Below are 23635 nucleotides of genomic sequence, written 5' to 3'. Positions count from 1 at the left end.
TTCCTTCTGGGCTCGTATCCTTGTTGGTAGGATTCCCTCAGTAATAAGTTTCACTGTACAATATTAAGGGATTTTCGATTTCAGTTTTTATTATATTTTTTTTCCTGGGAATGTATCAGTTTTTATTACAACAAGAACAAATATATTTACCCGGCAAAATGAGGAGTCATTTGTTTCCACTGATTCCTAAACAATGGTCCCTGGCAATAATGCATGGGATTTATATCACATTGGCAGGTTGTCCCTTTGTGTGGGCCATGGCCTCATAGATGTTACTGATCGCGCCTTTTATTCTGCGTGTCAGACTCATCTTAGGTAGTCTTTCCCTCTCCTGGATCCCAGCCCACCAGTAACTCCTCCATCTCCCGGTCTCTCTCTCCTGCCGTTCCTTGTCTCTCCGCTTCCTGGCTTGTCTTACCTTGCTCTCATCCTCATGTGTTTGCACCTTTCTCATTCACTGGTATCTCACACGCTCCCTCCTCCAACGGCTCTGGCTGGTCCAGCACCTCCTTCTGCGTCGGCCTTCAGCTTTTCTAAGGTGTGATAACTTAACTACCTATTTTGATTTGATTTTTCCAATCAGCAAACATAAATTTGCACCAACTGCTTTGGCAGCTTTTCCTTTTATTTCAGTTTCTGATCTAAATATAATACAATGGAGGTGACCATGTGAAGGCACTCAGTAAGACTTCACAAGAGAAATATTATTTGAGGTATAAGTCTATGACAGTAGTTCTAGATGTGAAATCTACTTCTATAGGACCCATACCCATATCGCCCCAGTGTGGATCTTTTGATGTCTAGTGAGATTTGACTTACAGGTGAAGCTTTTATCACATTCAGGACATGCAAATGGTCTTTCACCAGTATGCATTTTCTGATGTATTGTGAGGTGTATCTTACGTATGAAGGTTTTATTGCAGTCAGGACAGGAATATGGTCTGTCACCACTGTGGATTTTCAGGTGTATTGTAAGACTTTTCTTTAACCCAAAGTTTTTCTTGCACACAGGACAGGAAAATGGTTTCTCACCAGTGTGGATTTTCTGATGTATAATTAAGTTTGCCTTCTGATTGAAGGCTTTATTACACTCCAGACATGAAAATGGTCTCTCACCATTGTGAATTTTCTGGTGTCTTCTAAGACTTGTCTTCTGATTGAAGGTTTTACTACACTCAGTACATGAAAATGGTCTCTCTCCAGTGTGGATTTTCTGGTGTATTGTGAGGTGTATCTTACGTCTGAAGCATTTGCTACATTCAGTACATGAAAATGGTCTCTCACCAGTATGAATCTTCTGGTGTATTGTGAGGTGTGACTTCTGATTGAAACTTTTCTTACACTCAGGACACAAAAACGGTCTCTCCCCAGTGTGGATTTTCTGGTGTATTGTGAGGTGTACCTTGCGCCTGAAGCTCTTACCACACTCAGAACATAAAAACGATCTCTTTTCTTCCAGTAGTTCTGCCTTCTGACTGAAGGTTTTCCCATGTTCTCTGCATGTAGAGGGTCTCTCTTCAATGTGACATCTCTGCTGTGATTTTAGAGTTACAGGATCCCTGAGCTGTGCCCCACTGGTATCAATCAAACATCTTGGTTCTGTTCCCTGGTTTCTCTGTTCTTCTTTTGTAACTGTGACATTACTGGTACTCTGCTCACGCACACAAGGATTTTTGGCTGACTCTCCTGTTGAATTTTTTCGCTCATTTGCCAGGATAGAATATTTTCTCCCATCAGCACATGGAGAAGTCTCCTCTCTCTCTGATAAAATCTTCTTTGCTTCCTCGTTATCAGTGAGCTCCCGGTGATGTCTCCCTGGATTACTGTTTCTGGGATCCTCATTTCCTACGTAAAAAGAAAACACAAAGTCATTATTCTGTTTGCTGGAGACGCTCCAGAGATGTGAAGGGCTCTGATGTAAGGGGAGGTCAGGGTGAGCAGGGAAGAAAGGATTTTCAATTAATGATGGAGAGAATTCCCCACTGGGAGATTCCTGACTCCAGCACAGAACCTCTGACCCTGGGACACGACCTAAAACAGTGACCAGGAGAGGCAGCTAAAGCTCTTCCTGTTCCTGTGCAGAGTAAAACAGTAACACAGGGAGCTTTATACTGAGCAGAATAAAGTCTGTAAATCATGGACTGATGAGACAGGGGGGGAGGGGGGATCCAGTCCTCTATGTTTTGGGACAGACCCCTGCAGCCCTCAGGTGTTCTTAAGGCTTTGGGTGGACTTCCCCTAAATTCCAGGCACTCCCCTGCGCTCTGTTCCTTTGTATTTTTCACATTCACTTGTTGGGTTTTTTTTCTGTTGAGCTTTTAGGGCTGATTTAAAAATTGCACAGTTCAAAGGGACTCTTTTCCCTTCTTTGTGCAGCCTGACTCTGTGGCCACCTTCACCCTCAGCGGCTGCGTCGTCCGCCAGGGAGTCCAGCATTACTGCAGCTGCAAAGGTAAAACTCAGCCCTGGTCCTGGCCACCGCGCCCTCTCGTTTTCCCACCTGCACCCATCCCCCGCAGCAGCCAGGACACCATCTAAACGCCTGTAGGCTGTGCTCACCTCCCTCACAGTGGGAGGCGCAAGCTGAAAGCAGCCAGCTGTATGGATATGAAGGCCCATCCTCGGTCAAGCTTCTGGTCTGTCCCGGAAACATGAGGGCAGGCGTGGGTGTCCGTGGGAAGGGCCCGAAAGCCCTGGCCCAGATCGTGGGGCTTGCGGCAATAGTGTCAGCCAGCCAAACGTCTTCTCCTTCTGCATGCAGTATCGTACAAGACACAGTTCTGGTGGTGGGAGGGTTGCACAGATAAAAAAACCTTCAGAGCCCCCTATAATGATGGTCATGCCACCTAATGTGCCACCCTACGCGCCCGAGGCTTTGCCGCTGGGTCACCTCTGGATGATCCCCCTGAGGTATAAGAATAGGGCACCGGACCACGTGATGTCACGTAGGCCGCAGGTGGTCCCTTCAGCTGCCCTGAGGGTAGGAAGAGTTGAAAGGATCCTTTTTAATGCCTTGTAAGAGGGCTCTCCGTACCTTATAACTACAGCAATAAGGAGGCAAGTCGATTTTTTTTTTAGTGCCAGGAAGTGGAGAAGCATCTGGAGCGCGCCCAAGGCAAAAAGAAAAAAAAAAATCCAGCAAGATTGCCACTCCTGATCCTCCCTCGTCTGTGGCTTCCTCAGGTCCTTCACCTCAAACAGAGAGAGGGGGGGGGGGGGGTCCTGTCAGTTCTTTTACCTGCCTGCTTACCTTCGGGGCACTTCCCTCCCCTGCCGCCCTGCCCACAGAGACCCACGACGTACACCGGCCGAGGTCAGTGCACAGCAAGCCTCGAAAGCAGGGACTGCCCGCGTCAGCCCCGAAGTCCCAGGAATCACCAGGGGGTGAGGCGCCTGTTCCTGCATCCGGTGCGACATCCTCAGGCGCGACATCCTCAGGCGCGACATCCTCAGGTGCGACATCCTCAGGCGCGACATCCTCAGGCGCGACATCCTCAGGCGCGACATCCTCAGGTGCGACATCCTCAGGCGCGACATCCTCAGGCGCGACATCCTCAGGCACGCCCAGGGAAGTTACGAAAGGAACTGAGAAGGGCAGGTCTGATCCAATACAGAGCGACTCTTCCTTCCATGATCACGACTGCAGTGCGTGGAATGGATTAAGGGCAGGGACGTGACAACCTTTCTGCAATAAATGGCACCAGCTGGTGAACCTAAGTGTAACCGAGGGCCAGTTCGGTTACCAGTAAGGCCTGGGAGAAGCCAGCTAGTGCAGTTAGTGAGGAAGATAATTAGGGGAGGATCCGTGCGTCCCTTTGAGAGTTGCTGGCATGGACCTTCCCCTCCTGTGAGGTTATGTAGCAGCTTTCCACAGAGAGCTCGGGGTGGGGGAGGAAAGGTGGAGCCTTTTACCTCCTCGGGTCTGTTTTTGGGCTCAGTCCTGCCTGGGACCGTTTGGGAGGGGCCGAGGGCTCTGCTGCCGCCGCCACCCTCTCCAGAGCTGCAGAGCGGGTGTCCTGGGACTCATTTTGGAAACTTTGGCCTTTGCTTGGTGGGAGCCTTACGAGACACCTGGGACCTTTCCTGGATTCAGGGCACAGGGAGCCCTGCGTTTGGGACGTCCAGGGGTAGGGAAGACCTGCACATCAGAGGGGGACCCGCTGCAAGGAACCACACCAGTGCTAATATTTTGGGGGATAAGAACAATTTTGGTTAGCTGCCCAGATGGAAGGACGTTTGCCCTCCTTCCTGCCTGGAGCTGCTGTTTGGAAAAAAATTCCACCCATCTGGGATTCCCATAGGAAAAAGAACAAGGAAAAGACCCATCTGAACATCTGTAACTATTTACATCTTGGAGAACACCCATCCGGCATCGTCACCCTGGGGGGAGAGAGGTTCGGACTCTCTGTGGAAAGATGGGATTTTGGCCATCATTGGAAGGGGTTCCCCTGCCCACGGAGACCTCCACTTAGCCTAAACAAGGAGGGTGGATGTCTCTCTTGCCTGCGAACAAGACTCCTGAAATCAAAGAAAGAAAGTCTGTGGTGCTGGATTCACATTTATGGAGAAATTACTACTTACCTGATAATTTCGTTTTCCTTAGTGTAGACAATTTCGTTTTCCTTAGTGTGGACTTAGGACCAGTGGGTTATGCACCTCTGCCAGCAGATGGAGAAGATGATGTCACAGTATATATATTCCACCAAAAACCGTCAATAAAACACTTGAATATTGGGAAAACTGCCTTCAAGAAATCAACTGCCTCCTCGCTAGCCTTAACTTGATATTAAACTCATCTAAGAGTAAACTCCTTCTTATCTTTCCGGAAAATAGCAACAGCTCGTCAAGTCCACCAGCCAACCTACTCATCACCCAAGCAAGAGATTTAGGAGTAATAATCGACAATTGTCTGAATTTAAAATCATTCATCAACCGCACAACTAAAGACTGCTTTCATAAACTTCAGGTACTGAAAAGAGTAAAGCCTCTCCTTTACTTTCAAGACTTCCGAACGGTGCTTCAAGCAATAATCTTCTCCAAGATAGATTTTTGCAACTCTATTTTACTAGGTCTCCCTTCATCCTCCACCAAACCGCTTCAGATGATCCAGAACACTGCCGCCAGAATACTAACAAACACGAGGAGAAGAGACCACATCACTCCCATCCTCAAAAACTTACATTGGCTGCCAATACACTTCAGAGTTATTCATAAGTCCATCACCATGATCTACAAAGCCATTCATCATCACTCTCCTCTTAACCTACAAATCCCGCTCAGACGACATTCCTCTTCTAGACCCATTACAGAAGCATACAGAGGATCACTTCATGTACCACATTCCAAAACCGCACAACACCTAACATTCAGAGACCGGGCCTTCTCTACAGCAGGAACACCGAAATGGAATTCCATCCCTCCGGATCTGCGACAAGAGCCCTGCCTCCCAACTTTCAGAAAAAGGCTTAAGACTTGGTTATTTAAACAAGCCTTTCCAGACCCTGCCTAAATCTCAAATCAACATTTTCTTCAATCAGACCCTTCAGAATACCGTATATACTGTAAATACTTACGCCTCATTCTGTTAATTCTTTCTAGCTTTCCCTCTTCTCCCAGTTTAACCAGCCTTGTTTTATTGTATGTTATACTATCATTGTTCACCCCTTGTTCAATGTAAACCGGCATGATTCGACCAACCGTGAATGCCGGTATAGAAAAGCACAAAATAAAAATAAATAAATAAATTGTAACTTCTCGGTTGCTGTGCACTCCTTCCATGTTCTTGTTTCACCCACTCCTCCTGTTAATTGTAAACCAGCATGATGTGATTCTATCATGAATGCCGGTATATAAAAACCTTAAATAAATAAATATTCCTGCAGCAACATCAGCCCACCAGTATCCTCCTCAAAAGCAATTGTGAACAGACTAGCAAAAGACTTGATTAAAAACAGTCAACCATTACTGTACTCAACCAACAGGAAGCACTGAACTCAGGTAATGAATGTATGTACCCCACTCTATGGACTGGAAGAGCACTTACCAGTAAACCACTGGAACACATAGCCCCACAGGAGGACCATTAAAGCAACCGTTCGGCAGCCAAGGGCAGGAAGCTGAGTCCATCTGTCTACACTAAGGAAAACACAATTATCAGGTAAGTAATCATTTCTCCTTTCCTAGCGTGTAGACAGATGGACTCAGGACCAGTGAGATGTACCCAACCTACTCCTGACTAGGGTGGGAGGCTGCCCGCAGCCCAGTCAACACCACATGTGCAAAAGCTGCGTCTTCCCAGGTCTGCACATCCAGATGATAAAACCTGGAAAAAGTGTGTATGGAGGACCACAGTGTAGCTCAGCAATCTAACCTCTTCCCATGACACTGCCTGAGCCCTAGTGGAATAAGCCCTAACCTAAGTAGGCAATGGCTTTTCAGCCTCCACATATGCGGCTGTGACCACCTCCTTAATCCAATGAGCTATTGTTGCCCGCGAAGCTGGTTCACCCTGCTTCCTTCCACCATGAAGGACAAACAAGCGATCTGTCTTCCAGAAAGGTTTAGAAATCTCCAGACAACGTTGCGTTGTCCGACATTATTCGGACCGTTTGACCCTGTAGCCTGTCGCTGAACTGCAAACATGCCAACCGGACTGCCTTGGCTTCCATGTGATTGATATTCCAGAGAGACTCTTCTGTGTTCCAGCACCATTGATCTATTATTTAGCTCTCCCCAACCCTGGAGACACATCTGTCATGAGTATTAACCAATCCAGCGACATCAGGGAAACTCCCTTTCTCAGATGAACCTCCTGCAACCAGGTGAGAGCAGATTTCCATCAGCAAGTGGAGCCGAACTGAATAGTCCTGCGACTATGGGTTCCAATGAGACAGCAGGGAGCATTGAAGAAGATATGTATGCGCTCTTGCCCACGGCACCACTTCTAGGGTTGCTGCCATCAAACTGAGTACCTGAAGATAAGACCACACTGTCGGGCATATAGTGTTCACCAAAAGATGCACCTGCGACATCAACTTCTGAATCCAAGCTTCTGGCAGGAAAACTTTGCCCTGTCTTGTGTCAAACCGACCACCCAGCTACTCTGACTGAGAAGGCTGAAGACTGCTCTTGGCTAGGTTAACTATCCAACCAAACTCCTGCAACAAGGAGATCACCTTGTGGGTCACCGGGCAGGTCTCTTCCAGAGACTTGGCTCAAATCAGCAAGTCGTCCAAATATGGGTGTACTAGGATTCCATCCTCTCTCAACTCTGTTGCCACCACCACCATAACCTTGAAAAAGTTCTGGGCGTGATGGCTAGACCAAAAGGCCTCACCTGAAACTGATAATGGCACCCCAGCACTGTGAAATGCAGAAAACATTGATGTTCCAACCGGATAGGAATATGGAAGTAGGCCTCGGACAGATCCAGAGAGGTCACATATTCCCCCGACTGCACAGCCATTATCACCGAGCGCAAGGTTTCCAAGCGAAAACGAGTCACCTGCAAATGATGGTTGACTACTTTGAGATCCAGGATTAGAAACATAGAAAAATGATCGCAGAAAAATACCATAAGGTCAATGGTCTGCCCATCAGTTCAATTAATTTAGCATTATAATTCTCATCACTTCCTTAGAGATCCCCCGAAAGGAGCCCTCTTTCTTGGGCACAACAAAATAAATGGATTATTGCCCCATACTTTCCTGAGACGTAGGCAGTGGAACCACAGCCCTCAGACTGAGGAGCCTTGACAGGGTAGATTCCACTGCCTGCTTCTTCTGCGGGGAGTGGCGAGGAGACATCATGAACTCTGTGAAATTCCAACGCATATCCTTCTTGTATCACCTCCAGGACTCACTGATCTGATGTGATTTCGACCCATCTCTGATAAAAGAGAGAGAGACATCCCCCTATCTCTTGTCTCAGGGGGTGGGTCGGCAAACCTTCATTGTGAGGCTCAGGAGGATCCTCCACCTGAGCCCACACCTCTCTTGAGTTGTCTGGAATGAAAGGACTGAGACCTGCTGAAAGGTTGAGTCCATTGAAAGGTCGTCCCTCTATAGGGACAAAACTGCTTGGAAACCCTGAGACGACCCCTCATACTAAAGGGGCGCTGCAACTGCTTCTTATCCTTCAGCAAGCGAGGAACTGGGGATTTGCCCCACTTACTGGCCAGTTTCTCCAAGTCACTCCCAAACAAGAGGGAACCTTTAAATGGCAGCTTCGTAAGATTAGCTTGGGAGGTCGCGTCGGCCAACCAATTACGCAGCCATAATTGATGTCGGGTCTCTATTACCGAAGCCACTCCCCTAGCCGAGGTCCGGACTAAATCGCAGCCCGCATCTGCTAAAAAGGTGGCAGTGGGTTCCATAACTGCTCTGGAGTTCACCCCAGAATCATCAACCTCCTGAGAGAGGAGCAGACAAGATCGAGCCACCAGGGCACAACAGGAAGCCATCTGGAATGTCATTGCCACTGCATCAAATGCTTATTTGAGAGTGGCCTCAATTCTCCTATCATGCTTCTCCCTCCACGGGAATAGTTGCTCGCTTAGAGATGGCAGAGACCAACGCATCCACTTTCAAAAAACACAAACGCTCTCTCACCACTGGATCCAGGGGGTACAAGCCTTCCAATGACCAACCCCCTTTGAAATTCGCCTCCGGAGCGCCCCATTCAAGATCAATCAATTCTTGAATGGCTTCCAGAACAGGGAAAACACAAGAGGCTTTCCTCAAGGAAACCAAAATGGGATTCTTGTTAGGCTCAGACATGGAATCTGCCCCAAGCACTCCCAGCATCCTCAAGGGCTGGGAAATCAGGGCCGGCAGTTCTTCTCTGTGAAAGAACCGCAACACGGTCCGATACGGTTCCAGCCCTGGAGGAATTCCCCCATCTTCCAGGGAATCAGCATCTGCCTCATCATCAGTGCCATCCGGGTTCCTCTCGGGAATACCCCGCAGCTAACCGAGGCGTGCCCTGGTGGTGGACCAGGGAAGGGCCACCCGCAGAGGGTCCGACCCGACAGGAGTGGGAGAAACTGAGGACTGCAATCCTTGAAAAAAAACTCTACCCAAGAAAAGGCAGAAGGATCCAGGCCAAAACCAGAAGGTACTGGAGGGGGGCCCACTGAGCTGCCATCCCCTGCGGAGGAAGCAGTCAAAGGGAGTTCCAAGGTCCGGCGAACCTCCAGACAGATCCTTAGTCAGACCCTCATCAGGCTGGGAAGAACCGGGCTTAGCAAAATCAGAGGAAGACAATTCTCCCTGAGCCTCGAAGCAGCGCTGACACAAGTTAGAGGGACCTCCAGGCTAAGATGACCGAATATGACAGGCAACACAGAGAGAAAGGCGCTTAGGTTTCTTGGTCACCGGCGCCATTATTCGTCAGTCAGCTGAGAATGTGCGTCGCATCGCAAAACTCAAACGCACCCACAGTGTGCCAAAATCTGGGCGCACCACCGATATGCTTAAAAAAATGTGCACCCAGGAAGTGTGCCCAAAACCGAGCACACCATTTGTACGCAGAGCTGGACGCACCGCGCACGCCGACGTTCCTGTAGAGGGCATTTGTACATGCACAGAAGAACGTGAAAACGCTGCTGTGGCCTACCACTAACTGTGGGGCCTAGCCCACCCGGGCTGCTCAACCTGCCAGGCTTAACCCTCACTGGAGCGGGAATGAATGTCAGAACAACGCTACGAGCACGAAGACCGGTGGAAGTCCTACAAAACCCCTCTACACTGTCTGACTTTTTAATTTATTTTTTTTTTTTAATTTACCTGAGCTCTGCCCTTCCCGGCTGAGTACGGAGACGGTCTCCAGCTGAGGGGGGAGAGGGCATCTGCCATCACCACCCGCTCGGCTTCCTGCACCCGCTGCCTTAAAGCTGTACAATCAGCTAAGTCCACGCCGGCGGAAAAACAGCTACCGGATCAAGGCGCTCATCGGCAGGACCATGGAAATCACCTCAGGAATTCTCAACTGGGGGAGGGACCACTTGGTATCACCACAGGAGAGCGGGGCTTTTTTTTTTTTTTTTTTTTTTTTTAATTCTCCTTCTAAAATCTGAAGCAATCCTCAGTGGCGAGATGCACGTCCACCATCTGCTGGAGACGGAGAATACTGGCAGGCTGATGTCACAGCAGGGTTATGTATACAGTTTGCTCCATCTCCATCTGCTGGCAGAGGTGCATAACCCACTGTTCCTGAGACCATCTGTCTACCCCTTAGGAAATGTGCAATTATTTACCTAACTCTCACATCATCATCTCATCAACTGAACTCTCAAATGATCTGAAAGCTTGCTCAGTTACCAAGATCAACTTAACTCTGAACCATCTCCAGCTGAGAACATAACCTTGCCCATGCTTTTTATTACCTCACTTCTCTTTACCTTAATCTGACTGTACATTTACCTTATTTTTACCCTGATGATAATCTCTGTACTACTTACCTATCTCTCCCTTTTTTGTTATTTGTAAACCTTCATATCCCTTGCTTAAATATGTAAACCGTTGTGATGGCATTACCGAAGGACAGTATATAAAACGTGATAAATAAATAAAACTTCTGAACAGTAAAGTTTTATTTTGAACACTACCCCAGTGTGTCCTGCGTGGGTTTTTGGCACATAGCGCACGGTGACGAGATTACCCCTCTCCCAGGGAATTCCAGTAAGGGGGAAGTCACCCCAGCACTGGGCCCTGAAAGCAAACCTTCCCCCCCCCCAACCAAAAGGATCCACACCCTGGGGAAAGGGGCACAAAGAAGAGCTCGCTAGGGTCCCTGCCCGGAAGAGCTTACAGACTCTTTTATAGCCCCACCTATGCAGGACAGGCACAGCGGGTGGGGTCAGTGGTAAGAGCAGGAGGGCGAGCAGCAGGTAAAAGAAATGGGAGGGGACCTTGGTGGTGGACATTACGGAAACTGTGAGCTCAGTCACCTGGAACAGTAGAAGACAAAAAGAGGGTGAATGCAAAGCTCCCTTACACAGAGGGCTACGTCTCAGGAGAGGAGGCGAGGTCGGCCAAGGCAAATGAAATTGGGAGGAGTGGGCCTCAGGCCGACTTGATTACATATCCCAGCTAAGGGCTACAGGAGAAGACATGAATCCTGTGTGGCTGAAAGTTGGGCGATGCCCCCTACCCATTCTACTAGGAATAAGGGTACGAAAGGCTGATATCAGGCTTGTATGAGAATTTGCGGGAGATCAGGACCATCTGTTTAGTGATTAAAGAGCAGAACTTGTGAAGGGGTCTCTGCAGCTCCCGTCCCTCTTATTCCTGGACTCACCTGAGCAGCTGCTTTCTCCTCTTTCTCCTTCCTCTGATCCCGGCTCCTCCCTGATGTACGGCTCTTCCCCTCGCTCAATGTGGGATATAATATCCGGGGTGACAGTCACAGAGCCTGTTCCAGGGATGAGATAAGTGCATTATTATTCCAGTGATCACCTTGGGTGTGATTCACACAATTTCAGGACTTAGAACATTTTGAAGCCTACAGAAGTTCATGGATTCACGTCAACAAGATTGTTTCAACCCTCAGTTATCATGGCTCTGCTTGGAGGCTTTGCTCGTGCAGGGAAGTCATGCAAACTCTACTTATCTTTATAGTCTGGGGCCCACTATGAAGAGTGCAAATTATTAGTCTCATATCAGTATGCACAAACCTCATTATCTCACAGTAGTCAATTAGCATCTTCTGCTAGGCCCATGGGCCCTGGATATTGTCGAGGAATTTAGGCAGAAGGACACATCTAGAGACCAAGGAGAGACTGTTGTCTGTTCTAGCTCCTGTCACCCTCTGGGAGAGGCCCAAGGACAGGTAACAATGAACGGGCAGCACTTTTAGATCCACAGGCATGCAGTGAGGAGTCTGTACAGACTGAAGGCACCCATGAAGCTGCCCCCACAGCTGGGAGATGAGAGGTCTTCGCCAGCCCGGTCTCTGTAAGCTCTTCCACCCCCAGCCTGGGGAGAAAGATTCTCCTGCGTGAGGCCTGGGGTTACCTACGATGGTCACAAACCTCGAGAGTCACCTGCAAAGCCCCTGATGTATACATGGAAAATGAATCCTATTTAGTAAGTGTGAGCAATTGTTTAAAAATATAAAAACTCTTTTGGCTGGTCCAATGTTAATTTGAGCTCTAGGAGGGGAGGAAGACTCCCGAGCTTCTCCAGGATACACTTCAACATTGCCTCGGTCTCTGGGGCGGAGAGAGGGTAAACCCTCCCCCTGGGGGGGGCATCTTGGTTGGAAGCAATCATAGGAGTGGTTTCAGCCTGCCATTTACCGATGACATCTACATATGCAGATTACTGCGGAGGCAGACAAGATTATTCTGGAGTCCCTATCTGGGTGAGAGAAATGACTGGTTGGACCTTTGACAGGCATCGTGCCTGTCAGGAGATGCTCCATTTGGCAGTCAATGTTAGGTTGGTGCTGCATAAGTGAGGGTAAGCCCAAGATGACATCATTGATGGCTTTAGGTAGAACATATAGGATGATCTTCTCCCAATGGAGCAGGCCTGTCTGCATCAGGAGTGTTACGGTGTCATTGAAACTCAGCAGGTAAGGGGTTCCCATAAACTGAGGATATTGTGAGCGGGGTCTCCAACTGGATGATGGGGAGACCATGCCGGTGCACCAGCGTCTCGTTGATGAAATTATCCTTAGCACTCAGGTCTAAGAATGCTTGAGTCTCAATTAGAGTCTGCCCAACCGAAAGATGGACTGGTACCAGAATTTTGGGAGGGGAGAACAGGGTCAACCTAGGGTGGCCTCTCTCACCAGTCCTAGGTCCTGGAGTTTCCCAGCTTGGCTGGACACTGAGCTACAAATTGCCCTTGAGTGGCACAATACAGACAAAGGTTAAGGCGCCTTCACCGCAGCCTTTCTTTGGTGATAGCCTGAGGAGGTCCACCTGCATATGTTCTTCTGGTGGTTTTACTGGTTCTGAAGCTCCAGTGGAGGTTACTGGGCGCTGAAAGCTTGGAGCCAAATGGATCGTGCATTGAGTCAAACCTCTCTCCTTTGCCCATGACTAGAATTGAAGATCCAAGCGAATGGCCAGACTGATGAAGCCTACAAGGTGGTTGGTGTGACCCGGCCAGCCAGCTCATCTTTGATATGCTTGGATAAGCTTTGCCGGAATATGGTAGTCAAGCTGTCCTCACCCCACTGGAGCTCGGACACCAGAGTGCAGAAGTGGACCTCATAATCTCCAACCATCCTGGTACCTTGCCGTATCTGGAGGAGTTGGCTGCTGCAGGAGGTGTGGCCATACTCATCGAAGATAAGGCGAAACTCTCACAGGAAATGGTCCAGGTTTGCAGGAGTGGATTGTCTCTCTTCCAAAGGGCGGAGGCCCAGGCCAGGGTGGAACTCTCCAACAGAGACAAGATGTAAGTGACCTTGGCCTTGTCTGTGGGAAATAGGGCTGCCTGGAGCTCTAAATGTATGCAGCATTGGTTGAGGAAGCCCCTTTATTCTGTGGAATGGGCCTCGGAGAAAAGGGTGGCCCAGGCGGCGCCACAGTGATCTGGGTTATCATTAGTCATTTCTCTAAGTTGGCACACTTCATAGAAACATAGAAATAACAGCAGAAAAGGACTGATGGTCCATCCAGTCTGCCCAAAAAAATAATCACTGCTAAGATGTTGTGAATCTCAATCAATTATGCAACTTCAGCAGACGTGTTCTGAAAGCTTTAGTAAGCTCTGTCCTCTTGAAGAAAAACTGCACAAGTGACCATGAACAGACTCAAACCCTTAATCTTCTGATCCAAAGTCAGACGCCTTATCCATTAGGCCACACAGCCAAGATGCATGTGTTCCACTACCGAGCCGTCCCTTCACACCAGAGTTGGCACGCCTGTTTACTCTTGATGTCTTTCGTCTGCATGGTCTGCCAAAGCACATACTGTGGGACCAAGGGGTAAAATTTACTGCAAAATACTGGCGTTCTTTCTGTAAGAAATTTGGCGTTACACTCGGTTTCACTATCGCCTACCATCCTCAAGAAAACGGGCAGGCGGAGCGGACTAACCGGAATCTCAAGACCTTCCTTTGCTCCTATGTCAACAAGCGCTAGGACAACTGGGCCACTCTCCTGCCCTAGGCTGAATTTGCCCACAATAGCCACGGTAGCCAGCCATGGTCTCCTTGCCCTTCTAACTGGTCTAGGGGAAACAAATGTTGCCTCCTCTGCCACTGCCTATGACATTACTTCACCAGCAGCCCAACTGACTGCCCAGGAATTGCAAGAATTATGGGCACGAACCACACTCCTAATTCAGAAAGCCACTGATAAGGACAAGAAAACTGCAGATGCCCACAGAAGACCCCCAATTCAAGCTCAAGACAAAGCATGGCTGAGCACACAGCACCTGAGCCTGCGGGTCCTGTCTATGCGCCTGGCCACCCAATACATTGGACCATTCTCTATACTCCGACAACTGGGGCCCATTACATATCACTTGAAGCTGCCAGCTACTTTAAAGATACATAACGTATTCCATGTATCGCTGCTCAAACCACTGGTGTTCTCGTGGCCCTCTAGGGCACCACCCGAACCACTGAATCTCATTCCTGATGGGGATGCAATACACATGGTTGAAGAAGTCCTGGACTCACGCTGTAGGGGTAGAAAGATGGAATACCTTCTGTCATGGAAGAACTACGGCCCGGAGGAAACTCCTGGGAACCAGCCTCCGACATATTAGACCACAACCTACTAAAGGAGTTCCATTTACGTCACCCCCAATAACCCTGAGCTTCAGGGAGGGGTTTTAAGAGGGGGTACTGTTGCCAGACTACCTCTCTCTCCAGCATGGCAGAATGCTGCACCTCAGCACAGAGGAATGCCGTTGCCAACTCCTGCGGCAGGACGCCACGAATTCTGTTAGGCCATGCGTCCCCTGAGGTGCAATCACGCCTGACATCCTCTAATTTAAAGGGTCAGCGTGGGGAAAGGCCAAAGGGCGCCATTTGATGACATCATTCTCTTGGCCTATAAAAGGCCCCTGCAGACACTCCTCCAGTGCCTCAGCAACAGGTGAGTATTGCGTGTTGCCAGCATTCCAGCTTCATGTTCTTCAGTTCCAGTGTCTCACTCTTCAGTCTGGAATCCTCATTCTCTGAATCCTGTGGTCCTCATCTTGTCAGTCAATCTCCGTGGTCTTCTCTTTAACTCTTCGGGTTCTTATGTGTTCATTGCCTCCTGTGCTACTCCTATCCTTTCTGCCCTCTCTCTCCATCCCACCTTCCCTACGGACAGATACCCGTTATTAACCTTGGCCTGCCAACTGGACATCCTTGAACGCCGCCTGCCACTGACCACTGCCTGACTTCTGGACATTCTTGAACGCTGCCGGTGACCAACTCCAGCCTGCACCCAGATACATCTGTTCAACCTAGTGACCTCTATCGACCTTCCAACCTCCAGCAGAGGAGCCCACCTAAGACCTGCTGGCACAGGCACCCAAAGGCTCAACCCAAGGGGAAAGTTGGCTGATATAAGCAAAGCTCGAGTTGGACCTCTGCCTGCCGATGGTGGGACCTACAAGTTGCACCAACTCCACCTCGGTCCAAGGATCCATGACTCTAACAGATTGCCAAGACCATGGACCTAGTAGAATTGACATCCCTGCAGACCATTCCAGGTCTTGCCCACAAGCTTCAAGATCAGCAAAAGATCCTAGAAATCCTGGCCACCTCCATGGACCGAATGTCCATGCAACTATACATCCTCACGCACTGCAGCAGCTTCATCATCATCTACTTCCATGACGCCACCCCCAGTAGTCCCCAGCTATCCTATATGACAGCTGCTGGTTCCATCCTTATACACTGGAGACCCCAAGCAATGCCGAGGGCTCTTGAATCAGTGCAAGATGCACTTCTCCTCGCAAGCACCACCTTTTCCTGATGACCTCACTAAGGCAGCCAACATCTTCTCCCTATTGGAGAGGACAGTGATGGCCCTGTGTGACATCCATTCTACCCTCACTGTAACCCCTGACACAGCCCCGTGTGACATCCATTCTACCCTCACTATAACCCCCTGACACAGCCCCTTGTGACATCCATTCTACCCTCACGATAACCCCCTGACACAGCCCCGTGTGACATCCATTCTACCCTCACTATAACCCCTGACACAGCCCCGTGTGACATCCATTCTACCCTCACTATAACCCCTTACACAGCCCCGTGTGACATCCATTCTACCTCACTATAACCCCCTGACACAGCCCCGTGTGACATCCATTCTACCCTCACTATAACCTCCTGACACAGCCCCATGTGACATCCATTCTACCCTCACTATAACCCCTGACACAGCCCCATGTGACATCCATTCTACCCGCACTATAACCCCCTGACACAGCCCCGTGTGACATCCATTCTACCCTCACTATAACCCCTGACACAGCCCCATGTGACATCCATTCTACCCTCACTATAACCCCTGACACAGCCCCGTGTGACATCCATTCTACCCTCAGTATAACCCCCCTGACACAGCCCCGTGTGACATCCATTCTACCCTCACTGTAACCCCTGACACAGCCCCGTGTGACATCCATTCTACCCTCACTATAACCCGTGACACAGCCCCATGTGACATCCATTCTACCCTCACTATAACCCCTGACACAGCCCCGTGTGACATCCATTCTACCCTCACTATAACTCCTGACACAGCCCCGTGTGACATCCATTCTACCCTCATTATAACCCCCTGACACAGCCCCGTGTGACATCCATTCTACCCTCACTATAACCCCTGACACAGCCCCATGTGACATCCATTCTACCCTCACTATAACCCCTGACACAGCCCCGTGTGACATCCATTCTACCCTCACTATAACCCCCTGACACAGCCCCGTGTGACATCCATTCTACCCTCACTATAACCCCTGACACAGCCCCGTGTGACATCCATTCTACCCTCACTATAACCCCTGACACAGCCCCATGTGACATCCATTCTACCCTCACTATAACCCCTGACACAGCCCCGTGTGACATCCATTCTACCCTCTCTGTAACCCCCTGACACAGCCCCGTGTGACATCCATTCTACCCTCACTATAACCCCTGACACAGTCCCATGTGACATCCATTCTACCCTCACTATAACCCCTGACACAGCCCCGTGTGACATCCATTCTACCCTCTCTATAACCCTTGACACAGCCCCATGTGACATCCATTCTACCCTCACTATAACCCTGACACAGCCCCGTGTGACATCCATTCTACCCTCACTATAACCCCTGACACAGCCCCGTGTGACATCCATTCTACCCTCACGATAACCCCCTGACACAGCCCCGTGTGACATCCATTCTACCCTCACTATAACCCCTGACACAGCCCCGTGTGACATCCATTCTACCCTCACTATAACCCCTTACACAGCCCCGTGTGACATCCATTCTACCCTCACTATAACCCCTGACACAGCCCCGTGTGACATCCATTCTACCCTCACTATAACCCCTGACACAGCCTCGTGTGACATCCATTCTACCCTCACTATAACCCCTGACACAGCCCCGTGTGACATCCATTCTACCCTCACTGTAACTCCTGACACAGCCCCGTGTGACATCCATTCTACCCTCACTATAACCCCTGACACAGCCCCATGTGACATCCATTCTACCCTCACTATAACCCCTGACACAGCCCCGTGTGACATCCATTCTACCCTCACTATAACCCCCCTGACACAGCCCCGTGTGACATCCATTCTACCCTCACTGTAACCCCTGACACAGCCCCGTGTGACATCCATTCTACCCTCACTGTAACCCCTGACACAGCCCCGTGTGACATCCATTCTACCCTCACTATAACCCCCCTGACACAGCCCCGTGTGACATCCATTCTACCCTCACTGTAACCCCTGACACAGCCCCATGTGACATCCATTCTACCCTCACTATAACCCCCCTGACACAGCCCCGTGTGACATTCATTCTACCCTCACTGTAACTCCTGACACAGCCCCGTGTGACATCCATTCTACCCTCACTATAACCCCTGACACAGCCCCATGTGACATCCATTCTACCCTCACTATAACCCCTGACACAGCCCCGTGTGACATCCATTCTACCCTCACTATAACCCCCCTGACACAGCCCCGTGTGACATCCATTCTACCCTCACTGTAACCCCTGACACAGCCCCGTGTGACATCCATTCTACCCTCACTGTAACCCCTGACACAGCCCCGTGTGACATCCATTCTACCCTCACTGTAACCCCTGACACAGCCCCGTGTGACATCCATTCTACCCTCACTATAACCCCCCTGACACAGCCCCGTGTGACATCCATTCTACCCTCACTGTAACCCCTGACACAGCCCCGTGTGACATCCATTCTACCCTCACTATAACCCCCCTGACACAGCCCCGTGTGACATCCATTCTACCCTCACTGTAACCCCTGACACAGCCCCATGTGACATCCATTCTACCCTCACTATAACCCCTGACACAGCCCCGTGTGACATCCATTCTACCCTCACTATAACCCGTGACACAGCCCCATGTGACATCCATTCTACCCTCACTATAACCCCTGACACAGCCCCATGTGATATCCATTCTACCCTCACTATAACCCCCTGACACAGCCCCGTGTGACATCCATTCTACCCTCACTGTAACCCCTGACACAGCCCCGTGTGACATCCATTCTACCCTCACTATAACCCCTGACACAGCCCCGTGTGACATCCATTCTACCCTCACTATAACCCCTGACACAGCCCCGTGTGACATCCATTCTACCCTCACTATAACCCCTGACACAGTCCCATGTGACATCCATTCTACCCTCACTATAACTCCTGACACAGCCCCGTGTGACATCCATTCTACCCTCACTATAACCCCTGACACAGCCCCGTGTGACATCCATTCTACCCTCACTATAACCCCTTACACAGCCCCGTGTGACATCCATTCTACCCTCACTATAACCCCTGACACAGCCCCGTGTGACATCCATTCTACCCTCACTATAACCCCTGACACAGCCTCGTGTGACATCCATTCTACCCTCACTATAACCCCTGACACAGCCCCGTGTGACATCCATTCTACCCTCACTGTAACTCCTGACACAGCCCCATGTGACATCCATTCTACCCTCACTATAACCCCTGACACAGCCCCATGTGACATCCATTCTACCCTCACTATAACCCCTGACACAGCCCCGTGTGACATCCATTCTACCCTCTCTGTAACCCCCTGACACAGCCCCGTGTGACATCCATTCTACCCTCACTATAACACCTGACACAGTCCCATGTGACATCCATTCTACCCTCACTATAACACCTGACACAGTCCCATGTGACATCCATTCTACCCTCACTATAACCCCTGACACAGTCCCATGTGACATCCATTCTACCCTCACTATAACCCCTGACACAGCCCCGTGTGACATCCATTCTACCCTCTCTATAACCCCTGACACAGTCCCGTGTGACATCCATTCTACCCTCACTATAACCCCCTGACACAGCCTCATGTGACATCCATTCTACCCTCACTATAACCCCTGACACAGCCCCGTGTGACATCCATTCTACCCTCACTATAACCCCTGACACAGCCCCGTGTGACATCCATTCTACCCTCACTATAACCCCCTGACACAGCCCCGTGTGACATCCATTCTACCCTCACTATAACCCCCTGACACAGCCCCTTGTGACATCCATTCTACCCTCACTATAACCCCTGACACAGCCCCGTGTGACATCCATTCTACCCTCACTATAACCCCCTGACACAGCCCCATGTGACATCCATTCTACCCTCACTATAACCCCCTGACACAGCCCCGTGTGACATCCATTCTACCCTCACTGTAACCCCTGACACAGCCCCGTGTGACATCCATTCTACCCTCACTATAACCCCTGACACAGCCCCATGTGACATCCATTCTACCCTCACTATAACCCCTGACACAGCCCCGTGTGACATCCATTCTACCCTCTCTGTAACCCCCTGACACAGCCCCGTGTGACATCCATTCTACCCTCACTATAACACCTGACACAGTCCCATGTGACATCCATTCTACCCTCACTATAACCCCTGACACAGTCCCATGTGACATCCATTCTACCCTCACTATAACCCCTGACACAGTCCCATGTGACATCCATTCTACCCTCACTATAACCCCTGACACAGCCCCGTGTGACATCCATTCTACCCTCTCTATAACCCCTGACACAGCCCCATGTGACATCCATTCTACCCTCACTATAACCCCTGACACAGCCCCGTGTGACATCCATTCTACCCTCACTATAACCCCTGACACAGCCCCATGTGACATCCATTCTACCCTCACTATAACCCCCTGACACAGCCCCATGTGACATCCATTCTACCCTCACTATAACCCCTGACACAGCCCCGTGTGACATCCATTCTACCCTCACTATAACCCCTGACACAGCCCCGTGTGACATCCATTCTACCCTCACTATAACCCCTGACACAGCCCCATGTGACATCCATTCTACCCTCACTATAACCCGACAGAGCCCCGTGTGACATCCATTCTACCCTCACTATAACCCCCGACAAAGCCCCGTGTGACATCCATTCTACCCTCACTGTAACCCCTGACACAGCCCCGTGTGACATCCATTCTACCCTCACTGTAACCCCTGACACAGCCCCGTGTGACATCCATTCTACTCTCACTATAACCCCTGACACAGCCCCGTGTGACATCCATTCTACCCTCACTATAACCCCTGACACAGCCCCGTGTGACATCCATTCTACCCTCACTATAACCCCTGACACAGCCCCGTGTGACATCCATTCTACCCTCACTATAACCCCTGACACAGCCCCGTGTTGCTTTTTACCCCCTGGTCATGTTGCATCTGCTGCATGGTTACAGGTGACAGGAAGCAAAGTGATCCCTGCAGCCCTCGCTCACTTTCTCACGTTCTCACCAGGTGACACCAGGAGCCCTCACACTCAGAATTCACTGCTAATAAACCTGTAAAATGATCCCTTACCCAGCGAGCTCAGGGTCTCATAATTCTCCTTCATCACCTCCTTGTACAGCTCCTTCTGTCCTTCTTCTAAACGCTGCCACTCCTCCTGGGAGAAATAGAGGGCGATGTCCTCAAAGGTCACTGGCACCTGAAACACAAACCCTTCTGCATGAGGTCCATCCGGAGAGCTCCCAGCGCTGGGGCTCAGCAGAGCAGGAGCAGAGGTTTTGCAGTCTGATCTGAATAACTCCTCACACTAGTATGTTTATTTACCAATCTCTGGCCTCCTAGGTTCCCTGAGCAGCCTTTCACACAGGCCTCTATCTCCCCTAAGGCTTGTACTTATTACTGATCTTGTAGGGTGGCAGGAGACACAGCTGCTAATTGGTTCTGTCATCTCATCCTGATCTAATTAGCTAAGAACACTACTGAGGCTGTTGCAGCCTGCCAGATAGACCCGGCTGTATTTCCCTAAGACTGCAGGAGGACAATTATCAAAGGCATTTGCGCAGATAAATAGAGGTCAACAAAGACAAGAGTGAATGTATCTAGCGCAGGCATAGAGCAATGTACCAGGCCGATGCAATCACCTGCACATCAGGAAACCGCAGGGGAAAATGCATGTTTAGCACAGGCCAAACGCACGTTTTAATTGGGGGATGGGGGAAGCGGGGTGTCCCTTGTAACACGATATCCAGGTATGTGGCCAAAGTCTTTCTTTTTGTCTGTCCCTTGGGTTTAAGTGCCAGCGACAACAGTGCCGGAAGCGTTACTCCAGCTTTGACCGGAGTAACCTTACTCCAGCCATACGAAGAAGCAGGTTCAGTCAGCCAGCGAGCCTCTCTGCCTGGCGTTATGTATCGTAAGAGCGTGAGCCCTGTGATCCTCACCGGTCGGCAGGCGCGGCCTCAGCGGGGTTGGACACAGCTGTGTGATAAGGACTTTATCATGAAGGAAGGAAAAGCAGAGCCCGCGGAGCGGGAGGTGTAGTCAAGGTACAGTTCTGAGCAGAGGGCTACAGCCAGGGTGATACCTGCGATGTGAAGATCCGGTAGTGGCCCGCAGAGGCCAAAGATGTCTGTTCTGCGGTGATGATGAGGAGGAGGCAGTCTGAGGTGCAGGGACTCGGAGGAGGATCCCGTGGATGGTGCGGCGATGACCTGCAGCGCAGGGTACACCGGAGCGACTCCTACTGAGGAAGATACGGTAGTGGCCCGAGGCACGGGGTACACTGCAGAGAAAGGCTTGGTATCGCTGAAGCCCGTAGTAATGTACTCACAGGAGGTAGTACCAGGAGAGGTCCCGGGAGGCGGGACAGGGAGCAGTGCAAGGCAGGAAGGCCCTGCGAGGAGCGGATAGCCAGGAACGGGGAAGGGCCCTGCGAGGAGCGGGTACCCAGGGCGTCTCACGCCCAGAAGGAATCTGGAACCGGAAGTCCAAGGATGGAGCGGATTCAGCAACGAGGGAGCTCCTTGCTAACTCGTTTGAAGCGTAGGGCCGGTCAGCTTAAGCACGGCAGCGAGACGACGTCATCCGGAGGGGACGCCCCCCTGAGGTTCCCGCCGTGACCTGTACAAAGGCGCCCCTTGCACGCGTGCGCCTTAGGCGGTTCCTGAAACAAGATGGCGGTCGGCGGCGCCCACGCCGTCCCGGGAACGCCGGGCAGGTCGGCGGAGGCCGCCATTCTTCCTAGGACTGAGGGTGCAGCATAGAGAGAGGTGAGCATGAGTGCTCGCGGGAGTGACACTCACTTCCTCGCAGCTGAGGACCCTTGCCTCTTGCTTCACGCGAGTGGGCGGTATTTAGGTTTAGGTTGTGAAGTCTCATCTCATGGAGCCTCTCTCGCAGACCCCTCGGCCCCCTCTCTGCATTAGCTCCCCATCCGCTTCCAGTGCTGCAGTCTCCAGGTGTCAGGGGTGACCTGGACAGTGGCACAATCACCTCCTCTTCTCCACGTGCCCCCCACCGGCCGCTGCCTTGCTGCACCGATCTGCCATGTTGCCAGCATTAGATACAATCCCCCCCCCCCCAGGGTCTCTTTCCTGCTTCCCGAGCGTCACCGTCTCCCCCCCTCCCCCCCAGTCCTGGATCGCTTCCTCGCATTTCGGACCTCGGCATCACTGGCAAAATGACCTGAACCCCAGATCTAGAATGGGCCCCAGGAGCGGACCCCCCCCCCCCCCCATCAAGGAAACCGATCCGATTCGCCTGCCACCATCTCCCTGTGCCCGCAGCTGCAGAACTGGGCCGGCTACGCGGCGCTGAACATCTAACGCTGGACGAACACACCGGGCGCATCCCTGGGTTAGAGAAGGGGGCACCTCCCGAAACTTGGGGGGGCCTTGGCTGCAAGTTATTTCACAGGCTGTGCGGCCCGCTCCGCAGGGTTTCACTTTAGCACAGGCCCCGCTTCTGCGTCTCTGTGCCGAGTCGTGGACACCATGGAAAGTTACCCTCCAAAAACACAGATCACCACCAGACCCACAGGATATTAAAAATGGGGGGGAAAAAACCCCACAAGATTTCCAGCCACAGATCATCGCATCCACAGATAAAAATCGGG

General features: G+C 50.8%; 1 protein-coding gene across 1 annotated transcript; it reads right to left on the bottom strand.

Annotated features, from left to right (window-relative positions):
• Positions 1–69: 69 nt before the first annotated feature.
• LOC115091793 (gastrula zinc finger protein XlCGF52.1-like) lies at positions 70–21148 on the bottom strand. Its single transcript, XM_029602005.1, has 3 exons — positions 21094–21148; positions 11299–11412; positions 70–1845 (listed from the first exon to the last, which is right to left on the bottom strand). Exons 1-3 carry the CDS (start codon positions 21125–21127, stop codon positions 755–757), a joined length of 1239 nt encoding a protein of 412 aa, XP_029457865.1. The 5' UTR covers positions 21128–21148; the 3' UTR covers positions 70–754.
• Between the last annotated feature and the right edge of the window lie 2487 nt (positions 21149–23635).

Source organism: Rhinatrema bivittatum, chromosome 5 (genome assembly GCF_901001135.1).
Source record: "Rhinatrema bivittatum chromosome 5, aRhiBiv1.1, whole genome shotgun sequence".
Taxonomy (NCBI): domain Eukaryota; kingdom Metazoa; phylum Chordata; class Amphibia; order Gymnophiona; family Rhinatrematidae; genus Rhinatrema; species Rhinatrema bivittatum.
Note: the sequence above shows the minus strand (reverse complement) of the source record. Positions and strands in the feature narration are given on the sequence as shown.